The following is a 19,855-nucleotide window of genomic DNA, read 5'->3' as shown; positions in this document are numbered from 1 at the left end:
CAACACTGGTAGCAGCAGGACAGGGGCACACCATACTGCCTGAGAGTAAGAATTTTAACTGTTCCTTTCGTGAGATCCGCTACTGTTGTCTGTCATAGCAGGGACATGGCGGGTGACAGTATAATGGTCCCCACTGGTTGGCAGCCCTTGGGTAATGCCTCCCACAGTCCAATGGCAGCTGTCTCAGAGAGGACAGATTTGGGGGTAGACAGAAGACTGTCTGATAAACTGCATCTGTCCTCCATCTCCTCAGTATTGTACTCCATACCCAGTGTCTACAACGTGAGACAGCAGCCTCACTCTGCCACATCATGGTACATTTGGCCCCATCTATACTCTCCTGATATTAGCAATGATGTCTAAACATCATTCTGGAAATAAGCATTTTACTCCATTTTCCCCCAGTAATAAATTCACTTTTGTGTTTGCTTGCAGCAGGATTAGTAAGCAGCATGGCAATAATAATAATAATAATAATAATAATAATAATAATAATAGACAGTGGTGCATCGAAGAAATTTCAGCAAGTGTACCACACATGACAAAACTGAAATTCCCTCTTCCACACAACTGTTAAAAGTGCAGCACCTCTGCCCTCTTCTACATATGAGCATATAGTCATTAATTGGTTTAGTTATGCCTTTTGTGCCATCAAATCAAGGCAACTGTTCCAAGTTAGCTGTGTTTGATTTTTACTTTGAAAGAAAATAAGAAAGGTTTACCGCTTAGCAAAATAAAAGCAATTTTTAAAAAAGAAACAAGCAAGACCACATTAAGAGGTCAAATCCTGCTGTTCCCCCACACCACCCCCTGATTAGAGACAGAAAAATGACAAAATTAACAATAAACAATAAAGTCACTTGCTGGAATGTGTTCTCGCTCATCAAGATTTTGGCATAGTTTGTTTTGTTCTGTTTTTGTTTTAGGCAAAAACCACTAGAAAGTGCTTACAGGACTTCCTGAATGATCTGAAGTGTCTCCTGCACCACTTGCATGAGGAAGTTCCCGCTTGGGGCTACTCAGATGCCGGTCGGCCTCTCTGAGCTGGGAAAGTTGTTCATCTAAAGCATCCTTTTGGAGCTGCAGTCTCTGAGTATGCCCGGCTTGAACCCCTAACTCTCTTTCCAGCACGTAGACTGCTCTGTCTTTAAATTTGATCTCCTCCATCTATAAGGAGAACAAAATACAATCACATACACGCATGCACGGTACAGTTCTTTGGTGCTGCTGTGGCAACTTGGCAACATCCCTGCTAGCGGAGCCTTTTAAAGGCTATATTCCAAAAAGGTAAAATGGATCACATTCACTTCTGAAGATTTTACACCCTTTAGCAGTTGGAAAGCAATTTGGGAAAACATAACACCATGTTGCTCCCAAAAAATTAAGACTGGTTTTGATAGCAGTTATTTGAACAGGGCAAGCTCACTTTATCTTTTGCATTAAACCGCTCTGGAATTCATATAGCAAAACGAAATGAGGAAAAAAAACATTAGGATGCATCTTGAACAACACTGGCCATTTTTCTGGTCTCTAACTGTTAAACTGAGATCTCCACATTTGGTTGGCAGGGAAAGACTTGGGTAAGTTTCTGTGATGTTCACATCAGGTTCAGAATTCAGTATTACTGTTAAATGGGTATATCACTCTAGTAAATGGTTTTGTGTATATCTCAGTTTTGGATTCTTACTGTGTAGCTCAAGCAATCTCAGTGAAGAACCAGATGAAAATGCTGATCCACTCTGTTCATTAACCAAATACAACAATAACAATGAGAACAATGATAGACATGAAACACATGCAACTCAGTCAAAATTATTCCTAAATACATCAGATAGGATTTCAATTTTGATATGACACAATCATTATTGTAATCCTAACACCAATCCTGCAAAGTAGGTGAGTCTTTCTTAGCACCATATCATGAGTCTGAGAGAGAGCATGAAGAGTTAAACCTAACCCATAAACTTAATTCATTAACAGTCAAACTGACTTCCTAATTCATAGCTTACAGTCCAATTCTATCCATGTGTACTCAGAAGCCAATGAGAGTTACTTTCACATAAATGAGTACAGTTGGCATTTCATATCCACAGATTCAATTATCCAGTTTGAATTAAAAAAAAAATTCCAAAAAGGAAACCTTGTTTTTGCCATTTTATATAAGAAATACCATTTTACTAAGTCATTGTACATAATGGGACATGAGTATCCACGGATTTTGGTATCCATGGGGAGTCATGGAACCAAAGCCCAGTAGATACCAAGGGACCACTATATAACATTTTTGCCTAAGGGCCAGGACACATAGGTGGGACAGAGTGGCCCAAGGCCACTCCGGCTGCAAGCAGGCCGGGACCATGGTGACTGCATTACCAACTCACAAAGTTTGCCATGGCTGCAGGACCCATGCCACACTGCCAGGAGCCAGATTATCCTGCCTCCTTTTTACTCTGGTCCAAATAACTGGAGCATAGTGTTGGAGTGGCTTCAGGCCATTTTGGTGGCATGTGTCATGTAAACGCCATGCTCCCAAAGTGGCCAATAGAAGTGCTTCATTTGGACTGCCTGTTCCGGGCCTTAGTTTCATAGCCTCAAACTACATTGGGTATTAAATGCATCTTTGCATGCATGCTGCATGTTTTATTAAAATGCAAATTTTATCAGCCGGGGGAACTGATAATTAATGAGATTAAAACAGGCAAAAAAAGGGGAGAGCTAATCTTTCTCCCTTTTGTTGAGATCTTATGGAAAATCTTCCCTCTGAAGGTATTATTTACAATGGTAAGAAACCTCCCATTCATTGCCTATTAATTATCAGACCCAAAGCTGATAGAATTTGCATTTTAAATAAACATATTTTATGAACAATTTTTAATACATTCCACATTTAGTGGTAAAGCATATTTAACATCAGGTGCAGTTGGGCTGCATGGTTGCTATGCTACACCAGCTCCTTCTGTAAAGCATATTAAAAATACAACTGACATAAATCTGTCATGACTTCAGAGTTACTTTTAGGATATCTGAAATTTGGAATGAAAATTTCCCTTTCAAAATGTATAATGGCATCATTTACAAAACACATTTTCTTAGATAATCATAGCAGAAATTATTAACACATCTTTCTTCCTGATGGGCTCCCAATATTACATGAATGCAGTTCTGGGGCATTCTTTGTCTTTAGGAACAAGACATAGCATCTGACTGTTAAATTGCAACACTGTTTTGTTGGCTAGAGTTCGAATGTTGGAGATTATCACATTAGCTTCACTGGTGGCATAGACGCGGGATGTAACTTTCTTAAGGTGGATCTTATCGCATTCACCCATCACCAGGCAGTATGCAGCCCATATGCAACCTGAGCTTCTCTCGCAGCTTTTCAAGAATGGGATTTTGCTGTTCTTGAAAAGATGTGTGACAACTCCAGAGAAGCCTGTGTTGCATACAGGCTGCATGCCGTTGACAGCCATCTCTGTTGACACCCATATATTTGTGCACTGATATCTGCCTGTGATACTTTTTTATCAGTTGCTTTTGTTACACTGATATTGAAGAAGTGAAGAATTAAAAAAGCACAGTTAGAACTGTTATAAAACTTAGTAAAACCAGCTATAATATAACAACTAATAGTACTAATCTTCAAATAACATTCCTCAGAGAAAAATGTAAACTTAAATGTTTTCCATGGCTTTCCTTGAATCTGCAAAATTTGAGCTGTTGATGGCCTAGGCTCTTGGAGGTCTCTCATTCACAGGATCGCAAGTTGATACAAGTACCGTATATACTCAGCTATAAGTCAACTTCAGGTATAAGTCAAAAGCAGGTTTTAGGGCCAAAATTATGGATTTTGATAAGTCGAAAGTAAAACTTGTTACAGGGATGTGTAACAAAGGATGCAAGGGATGAAGCAAAGGAAAACAGTGCCAGAAAACTTACAAAATTCCCACAGGTACAACTGTTTGTGCTCATACTAATGGCTTCATGGATGACAGAATATAAAGGGGATGTGAGTGCTTCCAGAACAGGTGACACTTTTGCCTTTCACCAGGGAATGGTTCCTTTTATTATAAGCATTAAAGTACAGTATAGTACTTACACTGACCCATGGATAAGTCGACGCTGGGTTTTGGAGTCAATTTTTTGACTAACATTTCTAGACTTATACATGGGTATATACAGTAACTAAAATTTTTCCTCAAAGTGTGACAAAAAAAAAGGAATGTTTTGAAAAGTACAAACATTTCACAGGGGCTACTTGAGGCTGTAGCTACCAGGGTGCTGGGGATGGTGCTGCCATCTGCCTCCTTGCATGAAATCTCTCTTTAGTCCCCTACGACTGGAGCGTGGCTTTGGCGCGCTTTCTGGCCTCTTAGGATGCATGCATCATTTAAACAGCACACTTCCAAAGTGGCCCAAAGCAACTTTTTTCTGGCCTGTCTGTTCAGACCTTAAGTCCCTCTGTCAAAAACAAGCTGGATTCAGGTAGTGCTCTCCCTGGAAGATCTCACTGCTTTGGATAGTGTGAAGAACATAAGAATATTTAAAGGAAGACTTCCCAATAAATCCAGTCATGTTAAAACCTCCTTCTAATGGGACCTTAAGCTTCTAACTGACCCTAGTACCTTCCCAAAACACAGTCTAGAAACTGACAGAATCAAATTGTTGTACTGGAAAAGAAACCACACTGTGACTGTGACGTTTCATTGCAACTGATACCCTTACACATGTCACAGATCATCAATATTCGCTACTGCTTCCTTTTTCCTTTGATGTATCACATATTTCACAGTTGACTTGTAGACAAGACACTTTGGGAGCATATTTCCCCCCTACAGAAGTGATTTCTCTTTCTCTTTCCTTTTTACTCTTTATATACTTCAAGGAAAAACCCCTGGGTTAATCTACCCCCACCTCCCTCTCCAGGAGCTGTGGTTTTGTTTGAATGTGCCCCGGAGAAAACATCAAACACTGGAATCTCTTTCAACCCACACACCTCAGAAAACAACTACACATGAAGTAGAGTGGGAATGGGTATCCTTTCTGACACATGCAACACATTTTAACTGTATCCTGCACTACACACTGATAGACATTTTGTATATTGTTAGACCAGTCTTATTAAAATATAATCTATTTTAAATGTACTGTTAAAAATACAGTGTACTGTATGCTGCAATATATAACAAAGAACAACTTGGAATGCATTTTTCAAGAATTGTAGAAGCAAGATTCTTATAAAAAGACAGAATGAGAATGATTTATGAAAATCAGGAGAGCTAAATCTCAATTTACTTAAACAGAAAGAAGTTCTGTCAAGTAGACAACATTTTAGCTCGGGGAGTCATAACATGCACATACATGAAATGAAATATACATTTCTAAAAGGCTTCAGCAAATAACACTGTCTCTTGCTTGAATTTTCTCTCTTCAAGGAGAAAAATCTGTGAATATTTTGCACTAAGAAATCAATCAAAATAATATTTTTCTCATATATTTAAGTTATGGATATGGGACAATTAATGATACATTTTTAGCAAAATTAAACATTAAGCTATATATTGAACAGCAGAAAAATGAACTAAAATACACATACATAATTTGATGCACACTCTTTTACAGTCATATTATCAACACAAAGGAGATATTAGTGCAGAAAAGGAAATAACTCACTGGGAGTATTGTGTCAGTATCCAGATGTATATCCCCAAAATATTAGCTCACACATTTCTTTCCTTACTCAAGAAAGCGGTGCTCATGATGTCTCGCCTTCCTGATAATCCTACCCCAGTCATTTTCGATAACAGAAGGCCTACTTGTGAAACACATGCTATGAATATACATGAGAATGATAACCAATCGTCTCTAAGAAAATGGCTTGCTTAACAGCATGGATATTTCCACTTTACATTTAGCTGGTTGTCTCCACCAAGAATGCTTTTTAATTAATAAACAGCTTGTGAGCATCACTGCTGCCAATTACACAAGCATCATGCCATGAAATATGGGAATTTCTCTCTCCTCTATCCGTTCCCCTCCCCCTGCCTTATCTATGCAGGCTATAAAGGCAATTTCTAATATTGGTTTTATCCAGCTGGTTGTCAGCGCCATGGCTGTTATTTTTCTGGCTGAACGAAAACCAAAATGTAATTTGTATAGCTTCTGAAGGTGTTGATAGCAGTAGTAGAAAGGGTAAAAGGAAAAAAAGAAAGAATAACTACATTTGAAAGAGAAAGGAAATCCATACAGTGATTTTAATTGTAAATAAAAAAATGCATGCTAGGCATTGGTTGGTGCACAGCTTACACATTTTCTTGAAGGAAAGCTGACATTAAGAAAACAATTAGAATGTAGCACAAATACTCTACCTTTTGCAGGTCCAGCACTGCAAGCAAATAAGTTGTCAGTCATTTATGAGTGAGGAAGTAACTAAAGATCCCAAGATCAAAGGAAGAACAAAGTCTTCTCTCGTCAGTATGCTATTATGGGAAATCTCATGTACACATTAACAGAATAAGAGACCCCAAGATCAATCTTGGAAACTATGAAGTAAACCTTATATTGAGTGAGATCACTGGCACACCTAGATGAATACTGTTTGGAAACAGGTCTCCAAGAACTCAGGTCTTCCAGCAATTGCCAGCAGAAATCTTTAAATTGGAAAAGCTGGAGATTGAGCCTAGCACATATTACGTGTGTGCTCTACCACTAATTTTTATAATCAGACTTATGAAGCCATACAAATAAATTATGTATGGATTTATTCCTGTCCTCTGTGTAGCTTTTTTTTTTTTTTTGCTTTAGATTCAATTTTCCTCTCTAACTAGCCACTCCTCTTTTATTAAATATTTTCTCAACGAATACTGTCCAGTTCCTCACGTCAGTAAGAATATAGGTGTGGTGCATAAAATGCTATATTGGGAAAAAGAATAAATGAAGAGGATGGAATTTCCTTTAGAAGAACTGTGTCTTCACAATGCTGTGCAACTGGTAGTAAACAGAAATGTCACTAAAGGTCAAATTACATGGTAATTTAAAGCTGTAGCTAGCAGTTATGTCTTTAGAGAGGTAGCTAGAAGCTATGTTTTTGATTTAACATAAGCACAGGGCACCTAATCCCTATCAGGACCTCAGCAAGGGAACGGGTGTAGAAACGCTTTAATCCTTGCCCCTGCTGTGGCCAAGAGCCATGACCTAGATTGGGGGCCAGGTTTCTACAGTTCCCATTGCCAAAAATATACCATTAAGTCAAAGATGCCATGTGCTACAAATGAGGTATGCTAACTAGGCAGCCTTCCTTTTTTGATAGTATTGTCTATGGTGCTTTTCTAGACTACTTCACTGAGATGCAACTTGAAGGGACTATTTTACAGTGCTTCCTATCCTTCCTAAAGGGACAGGATCAGGAGGTGGTTCCGTGAGATTCCTATTCACTACCTTAGCTGTTGGTCTGTACCATTTCTCAGGGCTCTGTCTTATCTTTCATGCTATTTAATTTTTACATGAAGCTATGAGGAGAAATTGTCTGAAGATTTATATTTATATTTTGGTGCCACAAATAAAACTGATGGCACTAATCTTTAGCGCAATGCAATCGGGGCGAGTTACAACATTAAAATATACATTCCACAATATAACCCCCAAACCCTCTCCCCTTTAAAATACAATTAAACCATTTAAAATGTAAAACATTCTTAAAACTGTAACAATATTAACAGATGAATAGTGACTGTAGGCAGATCAGAGATCAACAGTTAAGTTTTCTTTTGGTGGCCAGGTATCTATTCAGGAAAGGCCTGCCAGAAGAGATCCATTTTAACAGCTTTTAAAAAGCTGTATAAGATGGTAATATGACGGATCTTGTCCAGCAGGCCATTCCATAATCTGGGAGTGGCAGCCAAGAAGGTCCTCTGGACAGTTGCAGATAGCTTAGTTTTCAAAAGTTTCAGCAAATTCTTCCCAGAGGACCTAAGTGCGTGGGGTGGATTATACGGAAGGAGACGGTCCCAGAGATAGGTTGGACCCAAGCCATTTAGGGCTTTAAAGGTGATAACTAACACCTTGGACTGGACCTGGAAACTAATGGGCAGTCAGTGAAGTGATCTTAAGATTGGTGTTATATTGTCTCTTCTGGATGTGCCTAATATGGCTGCCATATTCTGTATTAGTTGAAGTTTCCGGACCAAGCACGAGGTAGCCCCATGTAGAGTGCATTACAGAAATCAAGATGGGAGGTTACTAGCACATGTATTACAGTTTATTTCAGTTATACGGTTATTAGCAATAACTGTAATGCTTACTAAAAAGCCCTCCATATCTAGTGTCCAGGCAATTTCTCACACAGTCTTTGAAATCTGTAGGAGAAGCTTGTGATGTCATGGACTTGTATTTGAAAATGTTGTTTGTTTTATTGATTGTATATTATAGTATGAGGTAAGAGGTTGTGTATTATAAGAGGAGAGAATGTAATGCTGGCATGAATGCTGAGTGGTAGAAAGCTTGAGGAGATTTGCTGGTGAATGACAATTGGAAGTTCTGTCTGAGTGGGGAGTTAGCCTAAGATCTGAGTAGAATGCAGTTTTAAAAAGTATTTCAATTAGACTGGAGTTAGATTGGAAGAAGGGAGTTTGAGTTGAGTGACTTGTAAATTTAGCCTTAGAGGAGCAAGAGAGTGTGAGCCTGATGTTTCAAATTTAATAAGTGAATAAACTGCTATGTTATGTTGAACATCTAAAAATAAGTACACTCCATATTTGCGGCTTTGATATTTGCAGATTTGATTATTCATGGATTTGATTCATATGTTCTCTCTAGAAATATCTAGGTCCTCCAGTGCAACTCTATAGTCAACTTTAACTAAGTTGCACTGAAAGACCTAGAGGCCTGTTACAGACTGCCAAAATAAAGCTGCTTCGGGTCTCTTTGGAGATATGCTATTTAAATGATGCATGAGTCATAAGAGTCCGGAGGTCGCGCCAAAGCCACACTCCATTCCTAAGCACTGCAGTGCAGCTTTGGTGCAGCTTCCGGATTCTTAGGATGCATGCATCATTTAAACAGCATATCTCCAAAGAGACCCGAAGCAGCTTTATTTTGGCAGTCCTAGAGAGAATACTCTACTAGGCCTTTGTAGTGCCTCCAGCACAGTCCTATGGTCAATGTCTGTCGGACACTGACCACAGAATTGCATTGGAGGACCTAGAGATTCTTAAAGAGGTATCCTCTCAGATAAAAACATGGTGTTTTTGTTATTTGCGGTTTTTCCATATTCACAGGGGTCTTGTGCCCCTAATGCTAGTGAATATGGAGGGACAGGTGTATTTGTTTATGTGTTTATACACTTTTGGCCTCTGGAACCATTATGTATCTGAGAGCTAGGATCCAGACAAGGTGTCTGTGATGGCAGTACTGAATACAGAGATGATGTTCACTAAGCATAGAAGTTACATAAATCCTCATAGATACTTTGAGGGCATTTAGACATTTCCCCAAAGTTGTGTCATAGAAGTGGGGGTCAGGGAAAGCCATTGCTTTTTGTAATTTCAGTGAGCTCTGTGGAAACCTTCACAGTTGGTGGGTTAAAAAGTAGAAACCCCACATTTGGCCACAGCGGTGGGACTGCTGGCGAGGAATCCTTACAGTTGGTGGCATAAGAGTTGGAAAAAGCCCACATTTGATGACCATAGAAATAGGAGAACGGGTGGAAACCCCACAAGCTTTATCTCAGTCCCACCACATTCAGAGATATGTCTGGGGCAGACATGACAAGGGGCCTTCATGTTGAGCAACTCCTGAATTACAGAACTCCTTTCCAAAAGACTGTGCAAGCTTTCTCTCTTTTGTCCTTGTACTAGCAGGAAAAGACATTTCTATTCACATAGACATTCAACTACTGGCTGCCTTTTATGTCTGAAGTTTCAAAATAATCTAGATGCATTGAACTCATTAATAGTTCACTGCTTTTTATTATTAGTATGATGTTATTGATTTAAGTTGATGTTAAATAGTACATTAGGCCTTTCCCAACCACAGGCTTGCCATCTGCAGATTACAGCATCTGTGGATGGCCCTGCCCCATTTTCCTAAAGGCGGCACGTGCATGGAGCCACGCACATGATTATGTGCACATCACATCACCATTGGGAAGAATGGGACATGAGAGACACATTTTAATAACCAGAAGCAGATACACAAAAAATTGGCTAAGGGCATACACAAATATCCTCATACAAGTTCCACAAAACATTTTTTTTCACGAATACCCCCTTTTCAGTAGAAAACGCCGGAGGAAAGTAGATTTTTTAGTTGGTTCCCACACACCCCTCCCCACATTCTTGATCCTTAATGGCCTTTACACAGCTCCTGAGTAAAATATTGGCTAAATGGCTTAGCAAATGTTATTGAGGTATGTATTCCATGAGTACTGAAGCATTAGCACCAGGTGCATCAAGTGAAAATAGTTTCTTGCCTATGTAAGCTTGTATCATAAAAAGTTAGACTTCATGCTGCTACAAGATTCTTCTACTTCTACTACAATAGTATTTTTTTGTAACTAGCAGTAGAAATCTGCAGTCTCAGAACTCTGCACTTTAATATTAGCACATAATATGGATGTTGAAAAATATGCTATTAAATGTAATGGATCTTTATTATTTGCCTCTGACTATGAAACCCAGAGGTGTTGACATGCTAGCCAGTTGCAATAAATTCAACAGTCTTCTGGCAAGTCAGTATTTAATCATGTTAAATTGCTTTAGCCAGAAATGGGTGTGTTTTATGCTTAAAAGACACATGGTTGCATGACCCTGAAGCATACCCAATGTATCCTCTGGCATTATATTGCTTACTGGGGATTTATTTTTTCTTGCTAAGTAGAGCTCTGCTAATATGCTGTGATGGTTGACATAAAGAACAAAAAATATAACCAGATGACTAGATCATGTTATATGCTCTACATTTTAACCTATGAAGTTGCCAAAATAGATCAGCACACTTTTGCTCAGTCAAATTTATTTTCTTTCCTACGATCTTCACAGATGAAAGGACTGTTGAGAATGCAGCACTGTGTTTAATCCAACGGTTGTGACTGAACGGGGTCACTGACTTTAACATGAAAATGCCTCACTGTTACTTGATGAGTAACCTCCTAGTCTTCCTAATAGATTAGTACTTCCCCAGGCAAACATTAGCCACAATGCTTTTTTCATGTGAGCTGTTAACTTCTATTCTTTATTGGACTATGTGAAATTTAAGCACTTCGATTACATAAGGAACTGTTGGGCCTAAAATCTAGATTTAAATGTGATACCTACATTTTCAAGTTATATTTTGTGTCTGTACTGTATTAAATGTTTTGCTTAGATTTTTACACCAAAGTAGGTTGCAAGATAAGAAAAGAAATTAGAGTGGGCCCTCCAGACTTGTGGATTTGACTTTTGCAGATTTTATTAGTCATGGATTATTTGCTGCCATCTCTGTCGCTGTCCCATAACATTTTTATTAGGGACTGGAAGCCTCATGAAACTGAGAGGGTGCAAACAAGGCTTGTAAATCCCTATTAAAAATGGCATAGGACAGTAGTAGAGTCCAGCCAGCTCATCACTTTTGCCTTGACAAAGAACCGCATCAACTTGAAAGAATCTATAGTGGGTTGAATCTACAGATCACACTTTTTAAATACGGTTGGGGGTAGAATGTTAGTGTTTTTTCCACTTTTGCAGGGATCTTATGCCCCTAACCCCAGCAAATGTGAAGGGCTGACTGTATTAGTTTGAAGTCAGACTCAAGGGCAACAAAGGAGAGGGGGGAGATGATTTCAACAGTTGTGAATTGCTGAATCTTTCACTAGAACTTAATATCTGATTCTACCCATAAATCGTCTCTTACCATTAACTATACTTGCTATGACTGCCAGGAGATCATCTTACAGCATCTGGAGAACCATGTGATTCCCACCCCTCATTCGAAACTGTCCCACCATTTCCCCTTTAAAATCGACATCTATCTAAAAAGTGGGGGGTGACTCTATTAACATATACAATTGGAGACATTCCCCATGTAATGTGAATGACTTCTAGAAGATTAAGTTCATTTCTTCTTACCTTTATATCCCCCTTTATATCCACCTAATGAGTTCAGGAGTTACTCTATCTTCACAACACTGTATCAAGGCAAAGGAGATTATGACATGGGGATAAAAAAACGGGAGAAAAACAGAATGTTCCCATCATGTTCGTGCGATCATGTGAAGATTTTCACATGATGTCATGCTCATCCCATACTTCTCCTATGAAAAACATGGGATGCTTCAGTAACTTCTTATTTACAGAAAAACTCCATGAATCGCTTGTCAATAGTGCTTCATTCACACTATTGGAAAGATGTAGAAATCAGTAAAGTTTCATCCTTGCTATTGTGGAGCAATCCAGGACCTTTTCCCAGAGAGCATTTAGGTACTGACAATTTATTCTTATTGCTTATTTGTTTTTGGAGGGGATTTCTCTCTTATTTTGAGGCTGAGGATACAATCTTATTTCAACTGGATAAAAATACTGTAATGTTGTTAAATATATAAATTTTATTTTCTTCTGTTCAGTACAGAACAATGATTTTCAGACATGCACAGTAGCACAAAAGTGGTGCATGCATGTAATTTTCAGTAATTACATACTAACGATACAAGAACAGATGTATGCAGAATGCAATTGTGTTTCTCCTTTTTTAATATCATCATCATTATTATTACATGAATGCATGACTGTGTGAAAATATTGATCACTATAGTGCCATGTTTCCAGTATCTTGAAATAGCGTGATTGTTGTGCAGTTGGCCCTGGTATCATAATCTCCTTAGACTCAGCAACAATGACTACGCCAATGTCTAAATTTAGCCTAGTGACACTGTATTTACAGACACCATTGTAGTGACACTGTAATTAGTTATTCTTCATTGATTGTAACATTATACTTGCTTTGATTCTGAATTATTTTCTTTGAATGGAAGAGCTAGTGAAAGAGTGAGAAGGCAATTTTCACTTCTTTCTTCTTTTCTCCTCCTTTCTTCAGCCTGCTAAACCATCCTCTCTGTACAGCATCAGAGTAGAGCATTGGAACAGAGCTTTGGCTATGCAAGAGAGATGAGGAATTTGGGGAAATGGTCAGCTGTCATTTCTGATTGATGGATGGATTATTTACTTATTTATTTAATATCCTGCCTTTCTGCCAGTACAGAAACCAAGGAGTTTACAACAAATTAAAATAAAGTTCAGCTATATAATTTTGTATATATAAAAAGTATATTGTGGACAAAAGCTAAAACAGTTTGACCATGGTAAACAGGATAAAAGCATAACACAGATCCTTCTGCCACATAAGTTAAGAGACAAAGGCCTGTCCAAAGAAAATGTCTTTGCCTGCTAGTGGAAAGAGAGGGGGAAGAGAAACAACTAAACCTCCTGTGAGATGGAATTCTACAACTTGGAGGCAGCTACCGTGATGGCTTTCTCCCTTGTCCTCTTCAAATGCACTAGTGATGGTGGCAGGACATCATCTTTAGATCCTTAAAGCTATTAAAAACCAAACGGGCTTATAATGGGAAAGCTGCATGAGCAGAACACTGTTAAGAGGACCCTTCCCTTAGCAATTAGTGAGATTTTATTTAGGAATTAAGTCACTGGTTATTTAAAACTATATTTTTTAATATTGACAGAATGACCTTTTTCACTAACATAATTATTTCTCTGCTTCTTTGAAGTAAATAGAAACCATTTTCAGTATTCCCATTCTGCTTCATACAGGCTGAGTCTCCTTCATCCGAAATGCTTGGGATCAGTACTGTTTTGGAGTTTAGATATTTTTTTTCCAGATTTTGGAATATCTGCATATGCATAATGAGCTATCTTGGAGGTGGGACCCAGCTCTAAACACACGTCGGTTATTTTTGCCGGTCTGTACCAGCAGTAAGTTAGCGTGAGAGTCGACATGATGTAGTGAGTTGAGGTTTGGACTATAAGTCTAGAGAACCAGGTTTGAGTCACAGTTCAGCCATGGAAATCCACTATGTGACGTTGGGCAAGTCAATATGTCTGTGCTCAGAAGAAGGCAAAAGGAAACAACTTGAAGGCATGCAACAAGAAATTAGCTTATCAAAGCAACATTCTGCTAAGCACTGTATTTTACTTTGGAAAATATAATAATCTATTTTTACATTCGCACTACACCCTCTCCCTGAAAATAGTACCCAATGAGGTAAACAACAATAAAATAAAATAATACAGTTAAAACATCAAAGAGAACATATGAAGTAAGATCTTAACTAAATTCCTCAGTATCCATTTGGGAGACAGCACATCTCTGAACAGACTGTTTTATTGTGCAAAACTGGATCATATAATATGAAACTGAAGTTGTATTTGTCATTGTCATTCTTATCACAGAAAACAGTAACAAGATCAATCAACATAATAAATCAGCTGAAGTTCTACATCAAGAATTGATCTGCTATGAATAATTAACTGGAGAAAGAACACCTTCCTACAAATAAGTATCCCACAATGGCACAGGAAAACATTAAGTGTGGACCTCATTGTGATCATGGGAGCATTATACATAAACTGACGCCCAGTAATATGTAGATATGGTGGTGCTGGTCAATACCAAGTAGAAAACATGGATTTTTAGTGCAAAGGACCTAGCTATCATAACTCCAAGTAATATCATAAAACCTGAAAAATCAAACAGTTGTAAAGGAGACAGATATTGTCAATTTAAAGAAATGGCGCAAAAAACAGTTAAAGTCGAAGCTTTCCAACTATAACATTATAAAGTTATCTTGCCTAAATTTGTATGCAAAGTACAGCCTATACATGTATGCCATCACAGAAAAAATATATAATATACAGTACTATGTATGATCAATAAAAAGATTGCTATACATCAATATATAAAACATATAGTATAGAGATGGAAGGCTTTAAAAGGTTCCGAAAAACGAACAGAGATGTATTGTTGGCTGCCCATATTCAGAGGATTTGGTACAATATTTAACCTGTTGCCCTTTGTATAAAGATCCCAGGGAGCATTTTATTTTACCCTTAATCAATAATAAAATCTTTTCAAACTCTCAAGAAAAAGTACTCTACCTCCGTATGGACACAGATAAACATGTGACCTGGTGCGTAGCTTTGTTTGCTCTTGCTGCTAAAAAGACTAGGAAGAAATACATAGCAGAGATTGCTGTCCCCTGTAATGGGGATAACTTGATATAAAGGGGTCCAACTGTGAATTTTAACATATTCATGTTATCTAAGTTGTCCACAATTGTTAATGCTAAAGTTTTGCTATTTGATACAATTTGTTGTATATTGTTTTTATGGAAATTTTATTGTATTGTATTACTGATTTTGCGATGGCCATTGGCCAAAAGCAATAATGTATGTATGTATAGCATATGCACTATATAATATATAGCAATATGCAAAATAAATAAAAGATATAATATATAGAATATAAAATATTTATATAACAATTTTTGTATAATATAAATGCAAAGAAAGATTGTGTAAGAGTCATTTTTACAAGTTATCCTTTTGTACAACCCAGATATGGTGTACAGGCCACATCTGTTCATTTAGCTCCAAAAAATATACTATGAAATTATGGCATAAATAATTGCTTTATTTAAAAAAAAAAACAAACAAATGTAAGATAGCAACAAATTTGTTTGCAGGGCATATGCACAGCCTTCTGTCATTGGCTGTAACCCAAGAGGCAGGAGTTCTATGCATGTACCTGAGGCTAAATGTAAACGAATTCCATAAGAGTTACTTCTTAGTAAACCTGGACAGAATTTTGTTGTACTTCATTATTAAGCATTTGAATTAAATGGGTGTAACTGAACTTAACACTATTTGGAGTACTGAACACACTGTCTTTCTTTCAGTTTTGCTTTCAAATGAATTCAAGAAGAAACAGAAAAAGATGTCAAAAATTATGAAGATGAAAATATTTCACATTTTAATCTTATTACAATGAATAATGGGTTTTTATGTCTCAGTAGCTATAAAGTTTTATCCAACAAAAAGTGAAGTAGTTTTGAAATTGCAAATAATCCTTGAATTATAGCATGTGTCTTAATTTTAACGCTATCAAACAAAACAAAGAAAATCTCTCTGAATACCAACAAGCACTAATGTGAAGCTCATTCCTTGTGGAACTGAAATGATCATTTAAACATACAGTATGGCGTGACAACTGAGCAAGAGACAACCTGGATCAAAACTTGCCGCCTGTTACTTAGAGCAAAGCATATGTTTCTGCAACAACCTCATCACAGGCATTTTCATTAGTGCTGGATGAACCTCAGAAGGATCAGAAAGTCTGTCCAGATTACTAGCCCAAAACCAGGATGCTTTGTCATGTGTATTTAAACTATTTTTAGTGTAAACATGATGGCAGTATGACGATACCTTTCACCTTCCCCTTCCCCTTGTTAAAACCACCAGAATGACTGAAATCTGCACATACCAATCTGCGAATTTCCCGCTCACACTCTCTCTTTATTCTAGTGATTTCCTCTTGGTGAAGGTGGTACACACTCCGTATCTCTGCTGCTTTAATTTTGTCAGCTTGAATGACTACAGATAAAGCCTCTTCTACTTGTTTTTTAGCCCCCTTAAGCTCTGAGATTTCCTGTTGCATTTTGGTTTTTTCAACTTCAAATCCTTTCTTGGCCTCCTCCTTTGCTTCAGAGAAGAGCATCGTCTTAACCTTATCAGGCGTCCCATCCCGTACGGTATTAAGCAAGGCCTGTAGTCTTTGAATTTCATTATCTTTAATTTTTATGACTCTAAGAAGCTCAGCTTCATGCTGTCTTAAAAGCCCTTCCCGAACAGCCTGGAGCTCCTTCATTTTTTCTTCATGAAGTTTAGCCTTGAGTTCTGTTACAATCACTGTGTTTTTATGTTGTTCGTGTTCTTTGAGCTGCCTCACTTCCTGGTTTTTCTCCCTCTCCAATTTGCTGGCCTAGAAGAAGAGGAAGAAAGGATCACACAGTATATTTTAGGTGTGTTTTGTCAATACGTAATAAATCACAGATGCTTTAGCTGTGGATTCCTGCACACACCTAGGGTTGAACTAGACAGACTGCTGGGGAACTTTCAACTCTTGTATGGGTCAATATTGGACACTTTTCTCATCAAAGCATGAGATTTTACTATTGACAGCTAAGATCCAACAGAACAATATGAAAAATGAATGAATAAACAAGAACATGTTAATTCAGACTAAATGTCAGTCCTGGTTAGGATTTTGATGGAACCTGCCAACAATATACTGGGTGCTGTAGGCTTTATTTCAGAGGAAAGAACTGGCAAAACCACATCTGTATTCCTTGACTAAAAAACCCCCCATCAAATTCAAGAAGTTGCCATAAGTCAACAGGCATCTTAAAAGTGCACATATTCACTTTCCAAACATCTCTACAATCATCATTGGAGAGATACAGAAGTGTCATGTCCAAAAGAAAACAGCATATTTTATATTCTTTGGCCTTTGGGATTAAAAGGGTTACCAAAATCATATAAAGGTGTATCATTATATACACGTATGACCATAATTTAGGATATATTTTTACAACAGGACCCCACTTACAGTTTCATGCACAGAAAATTCTGTTTTCTGCTCCAAAACCCCACTACAACCCCTCTCCTTATCGTGTGGATCTTGTGCAGAATAAATCTTGAACTGTAAAGATTCTTCCCATCGGTTTCCTGACTCCTAACTGTGGTTTTTAAAATTATTTTAAAAATATTTTTGAGTATTTTCCCATCACAAGTAAAATCGTCCTATGATAGGGTCAATATCAGAGTCAATGTGATGTACACAATGCCATTTTATTTGTTTTGTTATTGTATTTTAATACTGCATTTTATTTCATTTGTTTTATTTCTTGTGAGTTGTTATTTGGTGGCATTCATCTATCTAGACCAAAATCCCCCTGTGATCTTTTAATGTTTTATCGGGTATTAATTAATATTGAGAGATTTTAAAAAGTATTTTAGGAACTATATATACATACTTTTTAATGAACAAATCACCTTTTAATGACGTCTACTTAGTTGTGAAGCTGATGCACAAGCAATTCAACACTTACTGCTGAGCTAGATATTCAACACTGAATTTACATGAGGAATTTGTGCTAATACTCTGCTTCCTAAATTGTAAGTGAATTACAAACATATGCAATATATTCAGATCCTTGGGTTGTAATTGCTTGTCTGCAGCTGATATTAACAAAAATACAGGTGCAACTAAGCTCAGCACATTGCTTGTTTTCCATTAGTGATTGCTTGCTTTGCAACATGCAATAAAATCAATTGTGAAGTCTGGCAAAGCTTGCCTTTGTATGCTAAAATGCTCATGGCCAATCTTCTTAACTTTATCAGATGAGGGTACATAGAAGAAGCAGTGAAATAATATATGTGAGACTACAAATATATAAATTTGTAATGGCACTCAAGGTATCAGCACTCAATATGTAGCAAGATTTCTAAAATTTGATCAGATCTTGGCAGTTTAAGGCTGCAGTCTTAAAACACACTTGACTGAGTGTCACTGAAGTAAAGCAAAGCTTCATTTGGAGTAAACATGCATTGATAGAGGTTTCTGCAAAGGTACTTAACAGTAAATAAAACTGCTTCTATTATCTGGAATTCACAATACTGCCCTATGGGGATTTTTGAACAATAAACCAACTGTGCTATTTTCACAAATCATTTTTCAAAAACCCAACCCAATTCAATAGGGGCGTACAGACCTGCTGTTTTAGAAACCTAAGCCTAAAGGAAATTAGGCGCTATTTGCATAGCTCTTTGAATATTTTCCAATATATTTATTCACACTACAATGACTACTATTTCTATAGCCAGGCTTACTACCACTAGTTTTCTGCTTCCTCTTCTTCTCCCTAGTAGTGCCATCTTTTCACTTTCCTCCATTGGTCCTGTGGCTAGCAACAGCCCATCTTTTGCTACCAAGTTGGAAGGGACTAAAGAAACCACTGAGCCCAACACCTAACCCTATTCACAGCACAGGATTTTATTCAGCTCCCCTCTTTGGGCTTCAACTCAGTGAGATCATAGTGTGAACATAGCAACTTGGGGTGTAGAAATAATGGAGTTTGCCATCACTTTAAGTGTTGTAGTTTCATCCTATGGAATCCTGGAATTTGTAGTTTTACAAGGTCTTTCTTGCCAAAGAATGCTGGTGCCTTACAAAACTACAAACCCCAGGATGAAGCCATGGCAGTTAAAATGGTGTCAAATTGCATTATTTCTATGGTATAGATGCACTGTTAGACATCAGGCAAGCGGATTTGTTTTTTCCTCCTCACCCTGACTTTGGGTGATAACACCCTTGCCAAAAAGGCAGTGATGTATTCAAGTCTTTTACTCCAAATCTCAAGTCAAATCTCAAGTCTGTACCTTCAAGTATCAAGTCAAGTCTGGACTTTTTGTGGGAGGCAGGGCAAAAAACTCCTTAAACTTAGCAGAAAAAGGCTTTGCGGTTTTTACCAGAGTATCCATAGATAATTCTGGCCCAGACTATTTTAGTTACCTTTCTAGAAAAACTGACTGGAGTCAGAAAATACAGAGAAAAAAAACCCCAAAGAAATAAAACACAAGCATATCTTTAAACCCATTACTGTCCTCCTTCTTTTCTGAATAGAAACAGCTAGATAACTACTTTAACTGAAAACAGTCTCATCTGGTATTCTTGGCAGTGCTTGTAAAGCTGCAAAGAAATCAGGGATAATGCTTAGATACACACTCAAGTGATTTATTGAACATATAAACAGGCC

The 19,855-nt window shown here is 37.6% G+C and overlaps 1 protein-coding gene across 30 annotated transcripts in view; it reads right to left on the bottom strand.

Annotated features, from left to right (window-relative positions):
* JAKMIP3 (Janus kinase and microtubule interacting protein 3) overlaps positions 1-19,855 on the bottom strand; it is a 132,786-nt gene that overhangs the window by 34,990 nt on the left and 77,941 nt on the right. For 22 of the 30 annotated variants that reach the window (XM_089510178.1, XM_089510173.1, XM_089510176.1 and 19 more), the window contains 2 exons: positions 16,522-17,019; positions 952-1,167 (listed from right to left, as the gene is read on the bottom strand). In XM_089510178.1, the coding sequence (XP_089366304.1) occupies positions 952-1,167; positions 16,522-17,019 (714 nt within the window). The remainder of the gene's footprint in view (positions 1-951; positions 1,168-16,521; positions 17,020-19,855) is intronic. The other 8 variants (XM_089510192.1, XM_089510194.1, XM_089510195.1 and 5 more) reach the window with 1 other exon arrangement.

The sequence above is a fragment of the Sceloporus occidentalis genome, unplaced genomic scaffold (genome assembly GCF_023333645.1).
Source record: "Sceloporus occidentalis isolate IW3139 unplaced genomic scaffold, rSceOcc1.0.p SCAF_2, whole genome shotgun sequence".
NCBI classification, from domain to species: Eukaryota; Metazoa; Chordata; class Lepidosauria; order Squamata; family Phrynosomatidae; genus Sceloporus; species Sceloporus occidentalis.
Note: the sequence above shows the minus strand (reverse complement) of the source record. Positions and strands in the feature narration are given on the sequence as shown.